The 23,910-nt window shown below is 39.0% G+C and overlaps 1 protein-coding gene across 3 annotated transcripts in view; it reads right to left on the reverse strand.

The window, feature by feature from the left end:
- FOXK2 (forkhead box K2) overlaps positions 1-23,910 on the reverse strand; it is a 71,612-nt gene that overhangs the window by 9,226 nt on the left and 38,476 nt on the right. For all 3 annotated transcript variants that reach the window (XM_061455604.1, XM_061455606.1, XM_061455605.1), the window contains 3 exons: positions 5,567-5,761; positions 2,133-2,280; positions 1,510-1,656 (listed from right to left, as the gene is read on the reverse strand). In XM_061455604.1, the coding sequence (XP_061311588.1) occupies positions 1,510-1,656; positions 2,133-2,280; positions 5,567-5,761 (490 nt within the window). The remainder of the gene's footprint in view (positions 1-1,509; positions 1,657-2,132; positions 2,281-5,566; positions 5,762-23,910) is intronic.

The following is a 23,910-nucleotide window of genomic DNA, read 5'->3' on the forward strand; positions in this document are numbered from 1 at the left end:
GGATAAAAGGTAGCAAAGCTACTCCTGCATGAGGTATGCCTGTGGGTGTTAGAGCAGTGCTCTGTATGACAAGTGACTGAACAGCATCTGATTTTCAGTTTTTCCAACTGCTTTTACAAATAGGTGTTAATTTATTATTTTATAACATTCCATGTCTGCTGTGTCTATCACCTTGGCTTTATGAAGTATGATACATCTAAACACATACACTGTTTTAAGGCAGAACTCTTTAACCATTCATTATAATGTATGTGCATGTTTGATTCTACAATGCTTACATCAAGGAGCACTACGCACACAGATACACCAGGTATTTCAGAACAGGAAGCAAAAACCACACCAACATTTTATAAACAGAATCTTCTCGCTAAAACAAAGCTGTTAGTGTGACTGCAGCCAGGATTCTGCATGGTTTATGTGTGAAAGGGAAACAGAAGACACTTCGTAGCCACAACAGCTATGCCCTTTTACTACCAAAACCATTAGCAAAAAGCTGGGAACAGTTACATTCCCCACTAACTTTGGAATTCCTCTAAGAGCAATTCAACTTTCATCTAGGCCCTATGACAAATATGTATCTGATTAATAGATTAAAAACCTATTCCTCTCCTGAGCAGGCATGTATTCTCCAGTCTTCTACTTGCGCAGCACTCTTCCCCTCCCCCAGTCTCTCCAAATTTTACTTCCCTGAAAATAACTTCAGAGCATGCCTCTCTGTTGCAGATCATGACTGAACTAACCAGCAACACAGTGAAACTGATACCCCATGACTGACAGTGCAGTCTGAATGTTAAACGGGCAAACGGGCCAGTCCTGATACTTGTGCTCTTCTGTCCTTTGCTGAAACTAAAAACGGCAGCAAAGGCACCGAACCCTTATGTGTATCTGGGAAGTCTGTGCCAGACTGATTCATACTCTGTTAGTCATCCTGGCAAATGCTGAGGTTGGTCTCTTTGAAAAATGAAAAGAAAGCAGAAATTAATTCTGCAGAATGGAAAGACTTGGTGTAACTCCATGCAGATTAAGTTCACAAACAGCCTGGGTCACACAACAGTGCAAGATGAGGACAGATAATACATGCTTGTTCCTTCACTGTAGTGCATGGTTAAGATCATGGCTTTCAAATAAAACTGAACTTGTAACATTTAATATCTTAATTTTATCTCAAGATAATAATCCGGATGTTTACACAATTGTAAGTTACAGAATATAGTTACATGCCTAGATAGCATACGTAGTTTCAAATCCCCAGTGCCAACTGGACTTTTCTTCCCCAAAAGTCTGTATTCATCACTCCTAGAGGTTTACAGATACCATTCCATGACTAAAGCAACATTTCAAATACCAAATCATGTAAAGTGGCTATGTGGCTGGAGAACCTGCATCAGGAAAGAGACAACACACTCATTTGACAGATTCTATTTATGAAGGGGTGCTGGGCTCACCAACTGACTGCTTATGAGCATTTACAGCTGCCAGGATTACAAAAATTCCAGAAAGCCAATTTACCTGCCAGCCCTTGTCTGCTGTCCGGTAGTACGGATAGTTTTTAGTTATGTGCGTATAAATTCCATTTAGTGTAAGCTGCTTATCAGGTGCCATTGTAATTGCTTGTACTATTAACTGTGCATAGGAGTAAGGTGGCTTAGAGTCATCCTGTACAACAAAAAGAAAAGTCTGCATCAATAAACTTTGAAAATATACCCCCCCTTTCTAAATCAAAAGTTACAAAATACAATTAACTTAAGGCATTTTTGAATGGTCAAAATCTTAAGGCAGAAAAGAAGCTAAGATGATTTTGCTCTTCCAATTAAAAGATAACAATAAAAAAGGAACATTAAAAATTTGGAGACACATACCACAGTAAAGGATTTTCAACAGCAAAGAATTTTCAACAGCCTACAGACCCACGGATAAAATACATACACACCCTCCCCCAAAGGGAAAGAGAGGGAAATCAATAAATAGATACATAAACAAATCTCGTCTCTAATCACAAAAATCTACCAATTGTTTTTAAAGTCTGCAATATTAAATGATGACACACTGCATCTACTTTAGCAAACAAAATTTCTGAAGTCTTACATTCACTCACAATGTAATTTATGGGATTGATTTCAAACCGTGTTTACCTTTGGGCTATCTCCACCCGATGCTTCCTTGTCATTCTCTGACTGTGAATTATCAGCCATTAAATGTAGGTCAGACGGTATTACACGACTCATTTTGTACCCTGAAGAGCCTGCACCACGGGGGCTAGATGGGCAGGAATTTGCAGCACTGTAGAGCATAAAAAGAAGATCCTACTATTTTGTTATACAGTATATCACCACATTATATCTAATCAAAAAGCTTTTACTGTGGAAAAGCCCACTGCCAGAGCATCTAGGCTACAGTTAAGGGTCTGTCAGTATTTCCATTATAAACCCCATCTTCCAAGCCTTTCTAACTCATCCATGGGAATTAAAAATCACTGCAGGAAGAAACCTGTCAAATGAAGCTCAGGTTTTCCTCCTCAAAGGGAAAAAGATTAACTGATTTATTAGGCTGTGCTGTAATTTGGGTGGGATTTGCCAACAGAAAAGTCCACTGTAACTAAATAGGCAACCACAAATTTTAAGACATTCATTTGAAATAAGAAACACATCTTGCATGAAATTTCTGCCATATGCTTGTATTCAGTCTGCACAGAAAAGATCATCTCTCCTGCACAGTATTTTTGAACATTTGAGAAAATATAGCAAGCAGTTAGGAAAAAAGTTCTGATTCTTATTTAAATCTAACCCAACATTAAGTGTTTACAAGTATATGCACATACACACACATATATATGTATAAACATCATAAACTTCTCTATACATGGGATGCAACAACACTGACTCATCTAATTTAACACAGTATTAGGAAAACAGAGCAGTTACACTGCTACGAAGTGAACGATAGTGCCAAACGAAAGCAGCATCTCTTGATACCTCCCTTTTTGCTATCACAGAAAAATAAAGATATATTCTCTCTTATCCTACTGTAACATCTTTCTCACGGTTGTCCCCTGCCTTGTAGAGTCACGGGAACCACCACTGCACAAAGCCTGTTTTCTTCCAGAATTTCCATTTAGCCAACAGGAAAGAGATAGTTGGCGGGTGAGGTCTGTCCTCTTCCCCCAAAAAAAACTTTGGCAGTTCTCCATGACGACAAGTACTTACTTCCCAGCAGTTCATATTGTAACTGATTTCAACACAGTCCTCAGAAACTCCAAAAGAAGTTAACTAGAAACCAGAATGACAAAGCCTGCTGTGGCCCCAGAACCAGCCTTATCGCCAAAGGCACTCTTTAACCTAACTCCCATCTATGCTTCAAAACATCAAGTAACAAATTTAGCCAGGAAGCGTTACTTAGAGTTACAGGATAAAGCTTTAACATATTTACATCTGTCGAGTTTGGTTTGTCTGCCTGGCCTCTCAGGTTTTTTTCTACCTCCTTTTTTATGTATAGAAACAAGGGAGACACTGTAGATGGGGCAACATATAGAAATAAAATACCCTTCAAGTTTCTCATCAGGAGAAATCCACCAACAATTCGGTACTAATGATATACTATAGAAAGGAGTCTGGGTTTTTTAAACGTTGCATGGAAGAATCCTTCATTAAAGCCAAAATGTGCCACTAATTCACTTTTTAAATATAGGTCACTGCTGTTTTCACATATCAACCGACAACATCCCTCTCCCTTTAGCATGTATTGACAAAGCAACACATAAGGTATAATCAAAGCACATTTACAAGTTTTCTACAAAACAGGCAGATATGAAGAGAAACTGTCAAGCTTTGCTCTCAAAATAGAACGGTTGTTTTGGGGTTGGGTTTTCTTTGTAATAAACTATATTCAACAGGTGCATGAAAGCCCTGAAGAGAAGTACAAAATTCATAGTGACGAAAAGACTGTGGTGGTATATGGATATTATCTGAAATATCTGGGAGCTGCTCTGTCATTCCTTGGACAAGATGTGTTTTTCCTGAATTTAATAAGAAAGCAAACCTGTTACACAGTTGAGTCCAGATCTCTTTTCTCTCTACTTCCACCATTTATACAGATCTCATTAAACACTACAATATTGAGATCAAGCTCTTGGCAGGCATGAAAGAAGTCAATTATCCTTATATTCAAATTTCATTAACAAGATCTACAGTTTGAAAAATCAAGCATTAATAGTCCTTCACTCAAGTGGAGATACAGGAAGTGAGGGGGGAAGAAAAAAGCTTTCAACAGCACATAAGTGACTTTGAAACACAACTTTCAGTGCCTTTACATGAAATTTGTGCTCCTGAACTTTCTATGAATTTTAAAATTTGTATCTAAACTGATTTTACCAGTTTAGGAGGACAGCCTGCTTATGGTCAGTTGGGTCTGAAGAACAAGTAAGACAACAACTACAATTACCAAATGAAGCAGCATAGCAAGTTAAAAACATACAGGAACCTCCCCTGCACACTTCCCTACACTAAGCTCCACTTCTTTCATTGTATTTTTAGTAAAATGTCTGTTTACTTCCACCAATACTTAATCACAAATCTTCTGGAGTAAGGGATCAGTCTGTTTTGCACACTAATGATAACCTGGCCTGGTTTCAGCTGTAACAGTTGTCTTTCTTCCCAGTGGCTGGTGCAGTGCTGTGGTTTGGATTTAGTATGAGAATAAAGCTGATAACACACTGAAGTTTTAGTTGCTGCTCAGTTGTGCTTACCCTGATCAAGGACTTTTCAGACTCTCATGCTCTGCCAGTGAGAACAGGCACAAGAAGCCAGGGGGACACACAGCCATGGCAACTGACCCAAACTACCCAAAGGGATATTCCACACCACAGAACATCACCCCCAGAATATAAACTGAGGAGATTCAGCCAGGAGGGGCCAATCACTGCTTGGGGATAAGTTGGCCATGAGTCAGTGGGTGCTGAGCAACTGTAACTGCATCACTTGGTTTTTTTTCAGGGGGCGAGTTTATTCCTTCCTCTCTCTCCCTCCTACCATAACTGTTGTTGTATTATTATATTTTATATTTTACTTTTTCCAGTTCTCTTCCCCATCCCATTGGGAAGGCAGAGGAGAGAGCAAGTGGATGGCTGGTACTTAGCTGCCAGCTGGGCTCAAACCACGAAATAACCAAAAAATCCACCTTTTTTCTGATTATCAACTTCAGGGGACAGTGACTGAGCAGAATGTTTTAAAATGGTATTATTTAGACTTATCTCATTTAAAGTCTTGCCATAAGCATGCAAGAATAAAAAGCAATCCAAATCATTTGGAATGCAAGACAAAGATACCCTCCTTTGCTGTACTAAGAATGCCAAGCTCCTGAGCAAACTGTTACACGTATTACAGTTGAATAGTAAAGGCTACTCATGTAATTATCTCATTACTTAGCAGAATGGTGGTTGTCTCCAAGGCAGGTAATGCTGAGCTTCAACTAAACTTTTACCACAAACACAAAATACTTAAAATGAATTAGAAAGCTGCCTCATATTGCTAACCATACATTGCCCCATATCCAATGTGCAGGGTTTAAATACCTGATAGTTCCTGTGGGAGAAGGGAGAGGGCTGATCAGGTGAGCCATGTTGTCTGGAATGTTTATTGTTAAGGGAGAGATCTGGGGTTGCACAGGCTTCACTGGGGACTCCGGGGCCTCCTGTTTTTCTCTCTTTTCATTGGACAGAGCTGTGAATGTTATCTTGATGTTTGTGCTGGGAAACCTGAAAGTACAGCTGAAAAATAAAACACAAATATATAAGCCACTTTTTACAGAATGTCAGATTTTCTGCATAACTTGCACCTATCACCCAACCTAATTTAAAAATCAAAAGGTTCAGTAAATCACTTGTAACCATCTTCATTTTATAGCTCATACAGAAAGAGCAATGTGGCCAGAAAAAGACCCCCAAGTAAGCAGGTTGAAAACTGGGAAAGAAATACAAGCAAATGTAATTCTTTATAACAAGCACAGTTTATGTGTTGCCTCTAAATTTCTTGAAGGTCACCCTGATCTTGCAACTATCCCTAAAACAAGTCCTACTTTGAAGACTGTTTTATGATGCCAAAGAACAGCTTCAGTAAATAAACAAGTCACAAGTAGTTGGGAGCATACATTTTGACCAGTTTGAGGTCTACCCAGTTTCACAGAGTGGTCTACCTAGAAGATAAGATTTCTCTTCAAATACTTATTAAATAACTATCAATCCTAATTCTGGTCATTTAAGGAGTATATTGCTGTTGTACCACTACATTCAAGTATTTTTTTCTCAGAGCTGAATTTAAGAGCCCTTCTTCCTATCCTACTAAAGGCTACATGCCAAATTTAAAGATTAATGATAAATTAACAATGTGCAATTGTCTAAAAATTTGGAAAACAAAACACAATGAATGCACTTTCGGGTATTTTTCGTTCTGCATCTCTGTATATAGCATTTAGAACTTAACCCAGTTAAACAGACTGTTTACAACTTCGCAGTAAATAAACAGACTGAACAAGAAAAACCTAAATTTCTCTCGAAAAAGCATCTATAAAAATGCAATTCAACAACTCTAATATCTTCCCTTAAGCTGTTAAGACTGCACCCAGCATTAAACCCACAACTATATTCACGCACCTCTTCCACATGATGAAAAGAACTTTCCACCAACACAATACCAAAGAAACCCATAACATTTTCTAAGGTTAAGGTGATTCTAGGTAGATCTAGTTTTATAAAGATAGGAAACAACAGCATGCCTAAGAAACACAGGTATGAATGCAAGATACAGACCATAAACAGAAGTGATTACTTATGCTTATTATATTTTTCCAGAGAAAAGTGATGTAAGAATTGGAACACTCAGTTGTGGAGTAGCCTTAAAGCATTTCTTCAAATCAATCTGAAGGTGTTTATAGAACAAAGGCAGCATTTGATTTCTGTGACATCTCCTGCCACGTGCACCATAGTGATTCTTTTTTCCTACAATGTACACCCAAGGATCAGGAAAAAGAAAGAATTGACAATGACCTTCCTTTTCTCTCAGTCTTACTTCTCAGTATGGACCACGTCCGAATTTAACAGCCGACCTATTTCTGAAACATGCTCCATGTACTAAATTAGGAACAGAATCTATGCCAAAAAACTGCACATGCATTTCAGCAAGAAAGTTAAATGGACCAATTTCTGGGTTGGGTTTTGTGGTTTAGGGTTTTCTAGTATCTTCAGTAACAACTTATTTCTTTGCTTATACTGCTTTAGTTTGAATGAGGTCTCCGCTGTTTCGCTAATAAAAATGTTTCCTGAACATTTCAGTTAATGACTGCTCCTGACAACACTGCTCAAGTGCATGCAGAGGGTAGCTACAGACACCCTTTTGCTGAAGATTAAATAAAAATCCCTGTAAGTGATCACCATCTGTTTTGATACAGAGACAGATTTAAACTTTAGTCACCTGTTCTCTATGTTTTACAAGGTGTCCTGGGTTCAGCTGTAGCAGCCATTTTTCTCCTCCTTAGTAGTTGGTGCAGTGCTGTGTTTTTCCACTTTCACCTGAGAACAATGCTGGTAATACTGATGTTTTTAGTTGTTGCTAAGTAATGTTTATTCCAATCAAGGACTTTTCAGTCTCATGCTCTGCTGGTGAGGAGGGGCATGGGAAGCCAGGAGGAAGCAGAGACAGGACACCTGACCCAAAGTACCCAAAGGGGTATTCCAAACCACAGCATGGCATTCCCACTACAGAAACTGGGGGGAGTTACCCGGAAGGCCCAGATCATTGCTTGGGTCCATTTGGGTATCAGTGGGCAGGTGGTGAACAATTGTATTCTCTCCTCTTGCTGGTGGTAGCAGTAATGGGTTTGTGTTATACCTTAGTTACTGTTCTTATCTCAACCCCTGGGATTTACGTTCTTTCGATTCTCCTCCCCATCCCTCTGGGAGTAGGGGGTAAAAAAAAGGAGAGTGAGTGAGCGGCTGTGGTTCAGAGTTACCAGGTGGGCTTAAACCACAGCAGTTCTTTTTGGCACCAAATATGGGGCACAAAGATTTGAAATACCAACAAATCTGACCAGAGTGTGCCTAATCGTAAATCTAAACCGCGACACAAGGCTACTGCATACATGAAAATATAACTGAATGCTTTTCAGACCAAACTTATTTCAACTTCAGTAAAATGTGGGAGTAATTGGACATAGCTTTAGACGCTCTTTCACTGGTTGGATTTCTTACTGCCCAGTTAAAAAACTCAGCACATAACAATGAGCAACCACAGTTTTACTGCTGGGGTGGGGTAAGGACAGGGAGAAGGTAACCTTCACAACTTAGGCACAAATATCAGAAATACGGAAATATAAAATGTATACTCGAAAATTTCTTCAATATTCCATGTAAGCATATTAAACTACCTCCCTTCTTACACTACTGCAACCCCTTAATACACTGTTTTCCCTGTGGGCATCTTTTGCAAAAAAGGTAAGGACAGCTTACTCAGGTAAGACTAAAGTACAGATTTCAAAGTACAGCAGAGAAATGGTGCTCCCAAATGTTGCTCAAGTTTGGAAAACAAAACCAAAAACCACCCAAAACCCAGGAGCTCTGACTAATCAAGGGTATGGAATAGGTTACAAATGCGCCAAACAAACGTGAACTTACAGTCAGGAGCTATATTCAGACCCAAAGGTGTTACAGTTTACAGCACTTCCCATGCTGAGCTTGAAGGAATGACCTTATTAAGGAAGACACAATAAACTCACAAAACACCACCTGGTTAGAACACGCAAACACCTAAATATAACCACAAAAGACCACATCTGTCCATTGATTTCTATTTGTAAATAGAGGGGTTTTAATAGAAGCATATTTTTAGATAGCAAAATTTGTCCAAAAAGCAGAATAAAGAGCATGTACCAGCCAACAGTTTTTCTGAGTAAGCTGCATTAACATGACTGTACATTTATTTCCAAAATCAAAGTAAGGAACATGTTCTAATTTGATGAGAATCAAGCTGTTTTTGGCATATTCTTTAGTTACATAATGAACTAAAAAACCACAGCACACCTACAGTGAAAGACCTCATCAAGCACTTAGTCTACAGCAAGCTGAAGTTGATTTTACTCACTATTTAAAGCATTTACAATAGGTTCACAATGTACTACCATAGGTTGGTTGCTGTAGAAGACACTCATCTATATAACCCACTTAAAAATGGAAAGAAAAAAACAGTATATTCGTAAGCTGGCACCTTGCACCTCATCTACTCAACTACCATTCTTAACAGGATGATGCCATTTGGAGTAGGACATCCAACAGAGCCACCAAAATAGATTCAACAGATTCCTACAAACAAATGTTTACAGACATCCATGTTTAAACAGCCTATCATGTAAAGTGTATTAGGTATCTATGTGATGGAAACAAGTAGCAGTATTTAGCTGATGTGCCAGCACTGTATTTTATGTATTTTAAACAACTGTTCACAGGATCCACATTTGAATAATTTTGTACATTTATTGATTATGATAAGTACTCGCCTTGTGCTTTTACAGAGCATCACAAAGGACAGTGGGCAATGCCAGGAAACTGCAGCAGAGGTGTCACAACTAAAATGCAACTCACGAGCCTAGTTATTTAAAAGTTCTCTCTGGGTTGAGTACTGGAGAACAGACAAGCAGCATCAAATCATTTCAAACTATTCCCTAGAAAACTCTTGCTATTTCTAGAGCTCCCAGCAGGATGGAGAGATGTTGATTTAGGCACTATCTCTAAGGAGGTGAACAACTTCGCAGGGTGCCAGGTAAAGCGTCTTGAGGGAAAATGTGCAAAGTCTTGTTTTGTCACACCTGTATTTCTAATATTTTCTCACTTCTCCTCAGTGATTCTGCCTGTACTGCAAGGAAAAGATGATAATATACTTGTAATTCTGCCTATATGAAAATATAATCTGACTGAAAACGAGGAATTCCCTCCTGTCTACCTGGGGAACCAAACTATAGAAGTAGGAATTCAATTCCTCCCTGTACCCTGCTATGACATTCAGTGCCTCAGTATCCTTTGAATTATTCCATTTTTTTAATTGTCTTTTAAGAACTAGGCCCAAAATTGGAGAGAAGCTGCCAACCTGCTGTTCTTTTATCAGCATCTCCAGATTTTACATTCAAATAGATTATAGGAGTTTGGCACTAATAACCCACTAAATCATGGTAGCCCCAACTGTACAATTCAACTCTTCACACTATGACACTGAACACCACTTAACTTGGGGATGCCCCTGTATTTTAAATACATCTAAAAGAATAACAAGGTGAGAGTTTTCAAACTCCTGTTGATTTACTGAGAGCCAAGATCGTCAACTTTTTACATTAAAAAAGCAAGATCCACAAGGAAGAATCCAGGCAGCATCTGAGAGATTGCCTGTGTCATTTTTTGACTTCAAATACTTTACATACAAGCATGGACAACAGTATAACTCACCTCAAGGAGAAACTGAGGTAATCACCACCTGAACCACCCAACAGACCTTTTTCAGCCTGGTTTTCTCTGCCAGTACAGTAGGCAAAAGCAATGTCATTGGTACTTCCTTCTCCTCCCCTATTTTGATTACTGAACTAGCAAAAAAAAAAAACACGTGAATCACTGTATTTCCAGATCTGGCCCCTCTTCCATAGAAGGGAGATTCAAAACTAATCCCTTTTCTAGTTCCTCTTGCCTAGCTGCTTATGATTTGCATCCCAGTTGGGTCTTTCCCCATCACTCCAGTAAAAGCAATCCCCACAGCCAATTAGGATATTTATACTTCTGGTGGAAGATATGCACACTTTGAAGCTTAAGTCACCGGGAAGATGCTGCAGTGCATATTTCCAGACACACTTTTGGTTCAGTTCTAATTTAGAAGTCAAGCAAAAATTGGGTTTGCATATCACTCAGACAGAACCACAGAGAAACTGAGCTTGCAAGGGACCTCTGAAGGTCTCTAGCCCAATCTCCTGTTCAAAGCAGGGCTAATTTCCAAGTCAGACTAGGCTGCTCATGGCCTTAGTCTAATCAAATCTACAGCTTTCCAGGGACAGAGTTGGACAATTAATTCTTGTAATGAGCCACTCTAGTGGTGAAGGGTTTCTCATTTGTCCAGGTATAATTTCTATTGCAACTTGCCACAGCTGCTCATCTTCAAACTGTGAGCTTCTCAACACAGCCTGGTTCCATCTTTTCTATAACACCTGTTTAGGCAGGGAAAGGCTGCACCCAGATCCACCTCTGAGCTTCTACAGGAGAGAAAATAACAAACCTGAGGTCTTTCAGCCTCTCCCCATGCGTGCCAGATCCAATAAGCATCCCAGCAGCCCTCCATTTTGTGCTGAGGGCCCAAAATTGTTACTGCCCATACGAGCCCAGCCTCTGTCATGACAAGGTGTACTGCTGAAGCACATACCACCTCCTCTCCCTCAGGATCTTACTCATCCTCTGCAGAGCTGCTCCCCAGTCAGCCATTCCCAGCCTTTACCCACCTCAGATACAAGATTTTCCATTTGTCTTTGCTAAACTTCACAAGGTTCCCTTCAGCCCAGTCTGTCAGTGTCCCTCTAGATGACAGCTCTGCACTCCAGCACCATATTAACCATCCCCCACCCTGAATTCAGCATTATCTGTGACCTGCAACAGATATCCTATATCCCAAGTCACCGATGAGTAACGGCACTGACCCCAGTTCTACAAGGACAGAAGGTTGCACAAGGTTAGGTACCACTTTCTCTGCACTGTCTGTAAATCTCAGGCTATCATGTAAAACTGGGAGGCATTCAAGTGTCTGTAGAACAGGGTACTTAAAAAAGGGACACAATTTGTATGAATTCCTCATAATGGGTGATTTTCAGTATGAAACAACAGGGACAACAATTTCATCTCTTCTCAGTTTGCTGCTTCATTTCTTATTGATTTCACCACAATGGATTATTAAGAAGTGAATCAGAAACTAGATCCAGTGATTGGGTTTAACCAAGTTTTGACAAAGCAAGGCTTAAAAGATGAGTCTTCGCAAAAGCAACTAGAAATACCACAGAGGTAAAAAAAAAGCTCAAAAAGTCGAAGTATAATTACATATAATTTCAGTCTTTGCAAAGTCTGTGTATTATGCTTTCATGTCCTGGGAAAAAGGTGCATCTCTAAAGAGAGCTGAGCTCAGCTCCTCTCACGAGTTAATCCTACACACACAACTCTAGGAAACCTGTCAGGAGAGATGCAAATCCATGTCTTTGAGATACCTGAAAGAAGTAACTTCTGTTAACTTGGAGAAAAGCAACAGTCCCCACGTCAAGGAAAAAGTGGCTGCTTTACTCAGCCTACCCCTTTCCAAAAAAAATTGAATTTAATTTTGTAACTTCCTCATCTTCTGAATTTTATCCCAAAGTTTTCTCACTATTCAACACCAAGAGCAGTCAGCTTAAATTATTCCCCTCCAGACTTGATTTTTAAGACTTTGGGCTGTGTTTAACTGAACTGGAAGTCAATACTGCAGTCCCCTTCCAGAGTACAGTTATCATCTTTAGACCTGAATAGAATCAACAAACCCAAAACTTTTTTAAAAAACAGGGCCACTTTAAAGCAGAGTCAGAATTTCATGATAAGCTTAATGTACCAAATATTTAAAAGCTACTAATGAAGGTAGATACTTGAATCCATCCAAAGAGTCACAATATTAAGTAGCTGCCTGCAAACTCCAGAACTGAATTATTACTAACAAAGCATAGGTTATTAGGAAAAAAAATTTACAAATTCTTGTGGTAAAGCTTTTCCTTGACTCTTAAGCACAAGTAACGGCTTAGAGATTTGTTTTACAAGAGTTTTCTAGGATTACATAAAGAAGTGCTGCTGTAAAACTATCCATAGTGTGAGAAATGACAACAGGAACTTTTATAATGAATACGCTGAAAAAGGGTTATCCAGTATGCCATAATATTAATCAGATTATTATCATCATCATCCAAAAGAGAGAGAACTTTTTTAATGAGCAATTTTTTAGTACAGGTCCATGTTCATCTCCATGAGGTACAACACTATCAAGGATTCCTATCAAGAATTTTAGCTTAACAATTGTAAAGCTTTCTACATTGCTGGTAAGAGAAGAAAGGAGTGTCCAGTTTTCTCTACTGACACGGCAAGATGGTCTCAAACCAGCCAATTTCTAAAATCTGTATTAAAGAAACAAAGCCCAACTCCTCCAGTGGCTTTTTAAGAACAGAGGTTTTTAATACTCTTCTTGGCCACACCCTGTGAAGCAATGTGAGAAACTACCCCAGCAGAAACAGCAGGACTGCCCACATGTACATGTACACACACACACTGTGTTAGGATGGATTCCTCCTTGTTCCTGATTCCATGATTTTAAACTAAGTCCTGACTTGGCTAATTTACCACAAATTTAAACACAATTACATTTGCCCATTACTAGTCAAGACACTTCTAGAGGTTACCAAAAAAGCAAACACCCTTTTAAAAGTGGCAGCTTTTTCCTCGGGGGGGAGGGGGGGTGAATCACAACCTCACACGTGTTCCCCTTAATTCTCTGCATCCTTTGCAATTGATTTCTGTTGACCAAAGATCAATAGTTGCAAAGCATGCCCTCCACAAACAGAGGATGCGAGGGCTCTGCAGAAAACTCAACCTCTAATACCATAAGGAACAAAACACTCAGATTTTTAAACCAGCAATTAGACTGTCTATTCTGAGCCCTGGGCATGCTTGTCACAATTATCTGTGTTTTTTTTCAGGTGTGCCATCACTGTCTCCAGAGTGACATAAAGCAGCATGAAAAAAAGCCCTGAAGATCACTGATCTGCACACTCAGATGTGTTAAGATTCAAAAGCAAAGATGTATGCATCATCAGAAGTGATGAAATATTGCTGTAGCCTCATGTTAATTCAAGTTGGCCAACAAAATGCTTTCACCAAATTCTAAGCAAAGGCTGAAAATATGATATAGTTGTAAATGGCTCCCCTGTAGGAAAACTAGGTTACGTATTTCCCTACTCATGTTTTAGCAAGTGCATAAGTCGTATGTAAAGTTGTCAGTATTCATTACAGGAATGGAGCTAACCCGCTTGGGGAAGGATCTGGAACAATCCTGTCTGCGTCAAAAAATGATCCTGTGACAACAGAGTATTGATGACGACAACCGGAACATTCCTGAACCACTAGCAGCAAATACAAACTGAGTAATAAACACATGCTCCTGTCTGAAACGGTGTCCAATTCTTCTTTCCCACTCAGAAGGCTAACAATAAATAACCCATTTTTAACCCTATGTTCACAATAATTTTTCACGGGCATTTAAGAGCTGAGACTTGATGTGTCCTGAGGATGTTCAACAGATTTTGCTGCAAATGTAAATTATTCTATTAACTTAAAGCTGATCTCACCCCTCCCCTGCACTACGATGCTACTGAAACAATCATTAATCAAAGTGCTATTACAGATTTTCAGAAGTTCTTGTTTTAGCAGTCAAACACTGCATTTTCTTTATATACCAACCACACAAACACTGCTATTGATCAGCAGCAAAAACATTTAGGTTATCCTACAGCACTGGAAATGTGCTACAGTTAATTACAAATACATATCTCAAAATCACAAATTCCCACTGCACTCTCCTTTCTTAAAGGGTAAAATATTTAAACCAGCAAGAAATGGGGAAAAAAAAAACCAAACAAAACCTAAGAAATTCAATACAGTAGCCCTACACAGGCTGCAGGAACTGAGAAAGAAATTGGCCTGCAGGCAAGAATGTAGGCAGCAGTTACTGTAGAAACCAAGCTCTTCGTTGCTTTTCTCTAAGCAAAAGAAAGACACAAAAGGAGCTGGAAAACAGCGATCGATGGGAAGCAGCTTATAAAGCTGCTTGTCACATCTGCTGCAGGAAAACCAGACACTAATTCATTAAAACTGCTCATGTAATGCCTCTGGAATTTGAGGCTCCCCAGCCTGTGAATACAAAAGAAACTCCGCCTATGGAAACACTGCGTTTTCGGGTATTTAGCATCTCCGTACACAAAAGCTGTATGCAGTCAGGTTGTGTGGTCTCTACACTTAAATTTCATTCTAAACTATCAAAACAAAATTTGTCCAAAAGACTGTGTGCCTCTTTGCCAAATTTCAAAGAGCTATTTCAAGTCCCCACAGAGCATACATAACTCTATAATACAACAGTTTCCTGTTTAAAAAAAAACAGAAACTAAACAACAACGGGAAAGTAAAAAGATCAATCATCATTTCTTCTTCCTACTAGATAACTGCATTTAACAATACTTTCCTATTATCAAACATGCAAACTCAAACTTTCACAACAGTAAATACCATTCACAACTTTCTGTAAAACACGACTGACAATTATAGCTGAGCTGAAGGAGATAAACCAAACCCGCTCTACCCTTTAGCAGCAAGTTAGGTGGTTACAGAGGTGCCTGGCATCTCCCCCTCAGTTGCAGGGGATTCAAAGGCAAGCAAAAATTCAGGCGGAAGCGGTGCTAAATAAAAAGCTCTCAGCAAACTAAACATAACTGCTCAGAGCCAAGCCTACAGCATTTGGCATTTTACTATTCCTTCCAATTAAAACAGTAGGGGGAAGTACAGTGAACAAGTGCCGTCATGATGTGTTTTGACGCAAGCATAATCATAAAAAAAGCATTTATGACTCACACGTTACTTTAGCAGCAAAAGACTTCATTTATTACATCAGAGACCTGCATTCTACTGCAAAATGATGCCAAACCTCCCTAATCATTACCCAAAGAACAGCTACCCACAGGGGCAAGGCCGCAGAGAAAAAAAAAAAATCATTATTCCTGAGTCAAGGAAACAAAGTTTATTTTAGGCAGGCTTTTCAAGACAGAATTCTGCTTCCAAGAGCAGAATAGTCCTTTATTTCACACAGAAATCCATGACTAACTCAGGCCATTGAAGAGTGACAAAAACTGCTTCCTACCAACGCTAATTTTGAGTACACAGCAGTGTTTCATTTCCCCCTTATATATGCCTGTCTGGTCAAAGAACAGACTTTTTTCAGGCTCCTCTCTAAAAGCTACAGGCATTTATTAAACTTCACAATTACCAACCTAAAGGTGTTTGATGCGCAAGGGCCACTCCATACTTGTTTCACCCTGGGGATACTGCTGGGCTGGGTATCTCAAAAGGAATCAAGATTTTGTATTGTATTCCAAGATGGGTTTTTTTAACCAACTGCACTCGGCAGAATGTCTGTTCAAACCACTTCCCAATTCTTCTTCTATGTGCAAATTCCTAAAACGTTTCTAGTGAAGGTGCAGACGCTCTATAGAGCTTATATGCGTGGCCTGCTCCACAGCGTTACATAAACTTACTTTATCCTTAATCACTTCTGTGGGCACTCAAGGAGCAATCAAGACTCCAAAGAGTCTGAAAGACTGCAAAGTAAAGAAACCATTTAATCGACAACAAACACGTTGTTATTAGAAAATATTCCTCAAGAAGCACTGCTCCTGAGCTGTTCTCAGATCATGCTAAGCTCTCAAACCATGGGCTGCTGTAAGGGGCAGCAGCGAAGTACAGAAGGATAAAACCAATTTAAACTAGCAGACATGATTTAACAAGTCAGATAGTCATGTAAGTAGAAATCTGTCCAGGAATAACAAAATAAACTAAGAAGTGTTCATGAGAATCTGTTAACCATTGTCACTGTACTGATAAAAGAACAACAGTACAAAGAAGGAAAGGGTATAGCATACAAACATGAAGCATGGGATTAATTTCCCCAAGCATAAACCTGTACCTGTGTTAGTCATTTAGCTTTCTAGTGAATGAAAATGAACAGACACTACATGGTGTACAGCCCAGAGAAGGGAAAAGCTGAAACCGGTTGGAGAAATCAGGTCTAGGGATGGTTATTTTTAATTTAAAGAGAGTGTATGTGTAGACACACATACACTCTCATTCAGTCACACACTGCCCAGTATTAAGCAAAATGAAACTCACTCCAAACACCTAGTGAAGTAATGAAAACTGTAAGCCAAGATTCCTGAAGCCAGGAAGGTACCAACCAGGCTCTTAGCAATAAAAGCTTCATCTTGGGGATGGTTTCTTGGGATACAGCGATGTAAGAGCTCAGCACTGCCAAACAAGGCAGGCTCTTCCCTGCCTCTTGCACTAGTTCTGTTCCCAGCCACAGGCTTACTCCACTTATCTGTTACCAGGAGCACCTTCACCTGATTTACTAACCAGGCAGAAAACTGCTTTAGCCCAAATACAGAAGTTTGATGATGCTTTAGTAAATTTAAGTCATCTCACAGTCTAACCTCACCTCAAAAATGTCAAGTAAAACCACCATGACACCTTAATTTAAAAGCACTATTGTAAGTATTTCTCACTATGTAAGGAAATGTTTTATTATGCAACTGTTTCAACCATTCCCTTTAAAAGACTGAAATTTGAACTAATACAGAAAAATAAGCTTCCAGAAGACACTGGTCATAAGAGCAAGTGTAGAACTCTGCTTGTGAACACAAGTGCATATTCAAGACTTAGAGAATAAAATTTGGTTAACTTGGGACCTTCTAGCTTGACCAAGAAAGTCAGTATCTGGACTGCAGACACTGTTAATAGGATGGATAATGGCCACTTAAGTCAAGCATTCCTCGCAACATTTCTACTGCTCTAAAGACATGACATACTAGAAGCTACACTAGGAATAAAATTTCTCAGAGTCATGGCATGTATTATGTATTAGTAAATAACTAAGGCATTTATATGTTCCTATATATTTACTACTTTCAAGGTCACAACTAGAATTGAATAAACACACTGCTCTGCATTTCTGTAACATCCTTCATTAGAAAACACTGAAGCACTGCACACACTGCAGCGTAACACTTTAGGATCCAGTGTTCTTTGCACTCAAGACACACCAAAGGTTAGAGATAGCAGCACTCAGACCGGAAGAGTGTATGCAAGAAAGTCTGGAGCACTGACAAAACCAGAATCAACAGACCTCAAAATCAGGGAAAGGGAGGCAAGTGGAAAGGGAGAGGAGCAGGGTGTCTGCACTGCAGACAAAGTAAGCCACTTCAAACCCCAAGGAATCAATTTTAAAAGGCAAAGAATAGCTCTTGATACAAAGTGCTAGAAAAGAGCACTGGAATTTCATCATCCCCCTGCCTCCACCCATGAAGTATTATCCCCATTTTTAAAAACAGATTAAACAGATTTGTGAATTAGCCAAGTCCTTTTGGCAAGCATGCAATAGAGCTGGGAACAGAACATATTTTTCCTCAACACCCAATCTTTGTTTAAACCACTGACTGGATCATACCTTAAATCTTCCTTCTCTGACAACCACTTCAAGAGGCAGAGCACCAGTGAAACACACATCTTCAGAGAAAGGGAGACTGTTCAATTAAGACTGAAATATTTCAATCCCAGCTTGTTGCACAGGAGCGGCTGCTGAAGGAGCAAAAACAAGTGGTGGCTATGAAGCCTACACAGCAGAAAGTAACTCATGCACGTGTATCTCAAGGAATACATCACATCCTCCAAAACAGAGCTAGAGGTGTTTTCATTTCACCAGTCCTTTACTACTACACCATACAAACTGCACATTAAATGCATATGTTCTAATTAAAATATAGACAGCTATATACTGAAGAATTTGAAGATGATAAGCTACACTAACTTCATCTCCTATGTACCTACGAGAAACAGGATTTTTTCTTTTCCATTATCAAAAAGAAAAAAAAAACATAGTATTTCAAGCAATTAAGAAAAAAAAAAGGTGAAATTTATATCCTGAATATTGAAAAATATCTGGGGAAGAAGGACTCTTCATTCCCTTTCCTTTAATAACAAAGTGGAGCTCATTCAAGACAATGAATAGTTGTCAAGCTCATGTCTGTTACTTGTACCAGTGGCCTTGAACACTGTCAGGGATGGGGCAGCCACAGCTTCTCTGGACAGCCTGTGCCAGCACCTCAGCACTCCCACAGGGAAGAGCTTTGCTATCCCACAGTACATCACTTTCTTCACACTCTGGTGAGTGTGAAGAGAGTCTTCTTCTGAGAAACGCTAGAGCCAAACCAACTCTGTACGCAGCAACTGACACAACATTAAAGTCTTCTAGAACATAGATTAATAGAGCAGAGTCTTCTCTTGTGCAACCAGACTGATGAACCAAAGTTCATGAAATGCTTTGAAATGCTGGAAAAAAAGCAAGATGCAATCAGCTCCAAAGAGGTTCTTGTACACAGACGAACATTTTGCTGAACTGCTCCAACAAACTTCCCTCAATGAGCAGACATTTGCAAGGCTCTCCTAGATTTACATAAAGCAATGTGTCTTCCCTTTCACACACACACACACACACACACACACACACACACACCCCGATGAAACAAGTGATGCTTGTTCAAGTCCGGCTTCCCCAGCTTATCAACTGAGCATCATTCTTCCCTGAATGGGACTGTGAAAACTGACATATCAAAAATCCTCAAGTTATCAAGAACTCTCCATCCTCCCCTCCCCACATACCATCTATCTGCTGGACCCTCCCCTATCTCAGAAGACCATTTTGCTGTTACTATTTCATTTCTGTCATGCACAAATATTGATTGCTATAAAATCAGACATTTCTGTAGTGAGATCTGAATGTAGGATGGCATATTTCAGAACAATTTCATCAGTCATGTGATTCCTTCCAAATTTCACTGCAGCATCCACTTGTACAGCAAGGCTGAAAAGATGCAAATGAGTTCCATGCACATGCTACTGCATCAAAAAAGAACCGCAAACACTAATTTTCACAGTACCTAAATTAACATTTTTCCATTTAGACTTGAAAATCAACCAATATTTGAAAGATTCAGATTTTCAGAAAGATATATTATGTTAAAATGAAATGTTAATCCTTAGCTACAGAAAGCCTTTCGTCATTTCCATGTGTGTATAAAGCATTATACTACCTTCAATAATGATAAAAACACTTATACTGAGAACAAATCTTTTTAAAAATCCCTGTTAGCAGAGGAAGCACCATATAAATACCATGACATATATCATAATATCCAAACATATTATGGTTGATATTATACCATAATTTAATGGTATTATATTATGGTATAATAATATACCAACATGGTATAAGGTATATATACCTTATATATACACCTTATATAAGGTGGCACTTAAGCTCAAGTTATCATAAATACAGAAGAAGCAGTAAATACTATTAATGTATTAGGAGCCCATTTCCTTCATTTTTAATTCATATGTCAAATTATTTTATGATCTTAGAAACATCCATCTGGAAAAGTAAAAGACTGATACTCCTGGGTCTAAAGCCTATTAAAAAAAAAAATCAAAGCAAAAATGAAGAAGGATTAAAATATGAAGATCTAAGAGTTATTTTAACAATTCTGTAGGGCATGACCACGGCCTTAGCCTGCACTCTAATACACAGACTTTTCCAGTATACAGAGAACAATGCACAGGCTTTAAGTCAGAAAAGCTAAAAACTAAGATAACAGACACCACAGATGATTAAAAACAATCTCTATAAAACTACGTCTAACATCCTTCCCCCCCCAAAAGAAAGAGCCAAGACTTCTACCTCACATACTACAAATTTTTCACTAAATGTTAACGCACAAGTTTGTTTGCCATGGTTTTTAGAAAAAGCCAAAAAAGTTTGCTAGATATTTTTAAGCTAACACTGCTTTAATCATCACTGGGAATCACACTGGGAAAACCTTAAGAGCACTAATTAGTTCAGTTACAAAATTATATCTTACAATCAGTTTTGCTCCCTCTCCTGAGAAAACAACAGTCAGTTTATATGAGACAGGACACCATCACTTGGTGCAGAAAGCTTGAAATGCAATATGAAACCCTTAAACCTCACTGCTCAAAAAAAAAACAACACATAAAGCTTAACGGAGACTACCAGAAACTAGTTATCAACTATCTGTATTTGAAGATATTTCTGCGGTGAAGTGCAAAATGAGACCATCAATCACACGAACACTTGGGAAACTACTAAAATAGCACAAGCACAGTTTTGTTGCTTTTCCAGTCCAAGTTCATAATCCACAGTGGTCACCTTTTACTTGCTTTTTCCTCTTCTTCTACTTCCATATGTGGATAGTACCTCTATGACCTACACTCCTCACAGAAGGAGAAACAGTGTCCAGAAACATTACGGAGCTCTCTTGCCTGCAGAGTCCGAGGGACTTCTTTGCTAAGCGTAGGACTCGTCAGGCCCCTCAGCGAGCTGATTCAACTTACTAATGCATCACCAGTTAACCCAGTGAAGCAAGTATTTTAGGAGGAAAATAGTACTCTCTGGGGCTAGTGCAAGAACTGGCCAGCACGGGACCTAGTGGTGCCAGAGCCAGCTAGGCTCTGGAGCCAGGATCTAGAATCTGAAAGAATCACTAAGGCCCTGCAAGAGCAGAAAACCTTTACAACAGCTCAAATGTTGACCAAACTGCTATGTAAGATACTGTGAAGACACTTTATCAATCTTATTAATTTCTTCCCATCTGGTAACGGAAAAAACTGCACTCCTGACTTGACAGAAAACTAATCCTGAGCCTGCTTCTCTCCTCCTCTTCCAAGGGATTGTTTTTCAGGCCTACCAGTAAGCTAATCTGTCTTGATCACACAATGTGAACACCAGAGCTAACATACCGGATGGAACAGGATGACTCTTTTGGCTGCAACTCCCAATTAGCTTCTTTTAGCTAACCTTGAAACCAAAGGGTTAGTTACAGCTTATCTTCACAAACTGAATCTTACACACAGCTATGCTTAGAATGAGATGAAAGTGCTACCCATGTTTTAATAAAACTGTACTACTATATAAATTGAATGTGAACATTAAAACAAACCCACCCACCCTCTTCAATGAGAAAGATACTTTAAATTACTGCAAATGCTTGAAAAATACCAATACATTTGAGAAGCAAAAGCTTTCTGTAACAGTGCATCCTTTAACTCAGTGCACTCTCTCAGGAAAGATGAGAATTTAAAAGAATACTCTATATAAAGAAGTATATAGATTATAGCAATGATATATATATATATATATATCAGTGTTAAACCTGCTGCCTATGGCACACTTAAATAATTGTAACATTCTGAAAAGCTCACCAAATCAAATGAATCGTGCCAAGCCTGACCCCCTCCAGAGAGACAAAACTGTCCAAAATGTTATAAAACACACTGCAAACATGCAACGTACTTGTATGTACATCTAAGTTTTATTTACTGTTGCTCTCCAGTATTCCTCATTTTGTACCAGAATCCACAGCACAAAGTTGCTGCAAGTGAAAAATCACAAGCAGTCTGTGAACTTGAGCTGTGATTAAAAGTGGTTTTAAAGATTAGAACAGGCGTATGGAGTGGATGCTTACCATTTACCTACTAAAGGTAACATGGGATGGGGGGGGGGGGTAAGAAACAGCAATTTACATAATGGTAAAATAATATACACAGAGAAGAAGTATCACAGCTAGCTAACGAATATAGACCAAGTCCCAAAAGATTAAGTATAAGGTCATTTTCTCTCTCAATTTCAAGTTGAAAATAATCAGACTAGTCTCCAAAGTTTCAACAGTGCAACCACGAGACACCAAGCGTGGAAGTACCAGCACAAAATAGAGACTGGGTGCTGGTAACACAGCAGAAAACTAGACATAAAGAATCAACAGCAAGAGGAAAAAAACAGAAGGAAAAAAGGAAACAAAAGGCTCAGTGCTTGACACTGACAGAGGGAAGAAAAACCTTGCAAAAATAAACAGCTTGGAAAACAAACTAAGTAATTCATGGTCTGTGCTGAAGTGGGGGCATGTGCTGGTCATATGTTCAGCGTATGTTATTGGCACCATTCACCAGCATGTTCCGTGTTGTAATAGCTCAAACATTTAAATTTGAAATGTGCTGCCTTCAGGGATGACATGATCTGGGCAGCTCTCATGAAACACACACCACTCAAAATGAATACACGCTCATTTTGGCTTGCAGGTTATTTCTCCATACTGCAAACAATGCTTTGCTTGGCACTAACTCATTTGAAGAGCTTACATTAAATATAACCAGTGGTAGTGTGAAGTAACTTTCAAAACTAGTAGACTCAGTTTATGTAAGATTATGTAAAATGACTGTTGTAGTATCTGTGATTCTTAGAGGCAACTTGGAGACTATCAGAGTCTCACACACACACACACACACATATATATGTATGATGCAGCCCCTTGCCCAGATGATGATGAAATGCAATGGTATAGTTTAAGACTCCAAAACATACAGAGGAAAACCAAATTCAGTTGGTGTTCAAACAACAAATTTCAAATATCTCTCTTCTGTAACAGCTCTGCCTCCCAACTGTACAGTCATTTCTTTTCCTGTGAAACCTGTACCAAGGAAGTTGCTTCTAGTGCTGACACAGACTGTTAAGAAAGGATCACCATCTCCCTACTGTATGCTAATGCCTGGTACCAACCCCTTCTGCATGCAAACAAGTGGCTATGATTAGATCTATTCACTTCCTTTTAAATACCCATCCTGTAGTATTTCAATTTGAAATCCCCTAGAGCGATTTCTCTTTCCTTTTTATTTCTGCATTAAATCATTACCTGCACAAGTCAAATCCTGTCTCCATTTGAAACATCTTTAAGAGGGTTATTCTAATGACTGTGATGGCATGAAGCATCTATCTAAGGACCTTTCAGATTTAAAAATAAAAGTCTCACTCAGTGAAGAACTTTACCAGCCCAACTTTTTGCTCTCTCTGTACCAGACACTGTCAGTATGTTCTCAGTCAGCAATTCATTTACCACAGAACATCCCTATAAAAGCATAAGGCAGTCACACATATTCTCCTCTTTCAATCT

The sequence above is a fragment of the Pezoporus flaviventris genome, unplaced genomic scaffold, assembly GCF_033815535.1.
Source record: "Pezoporus flaviventris isolate CSIRO_AGI_PZ_B2104156 unplaced genomic scaffold, CSIRO_AGI_Pfla_v1 ptg000020l, whole genome shotgun sequence".
NCBI lineage: Eukaryota > Metazoa > Chordata > Aves > Psittaciformes > Psittacidae > Pezoporus > Pezoporus flaviventris.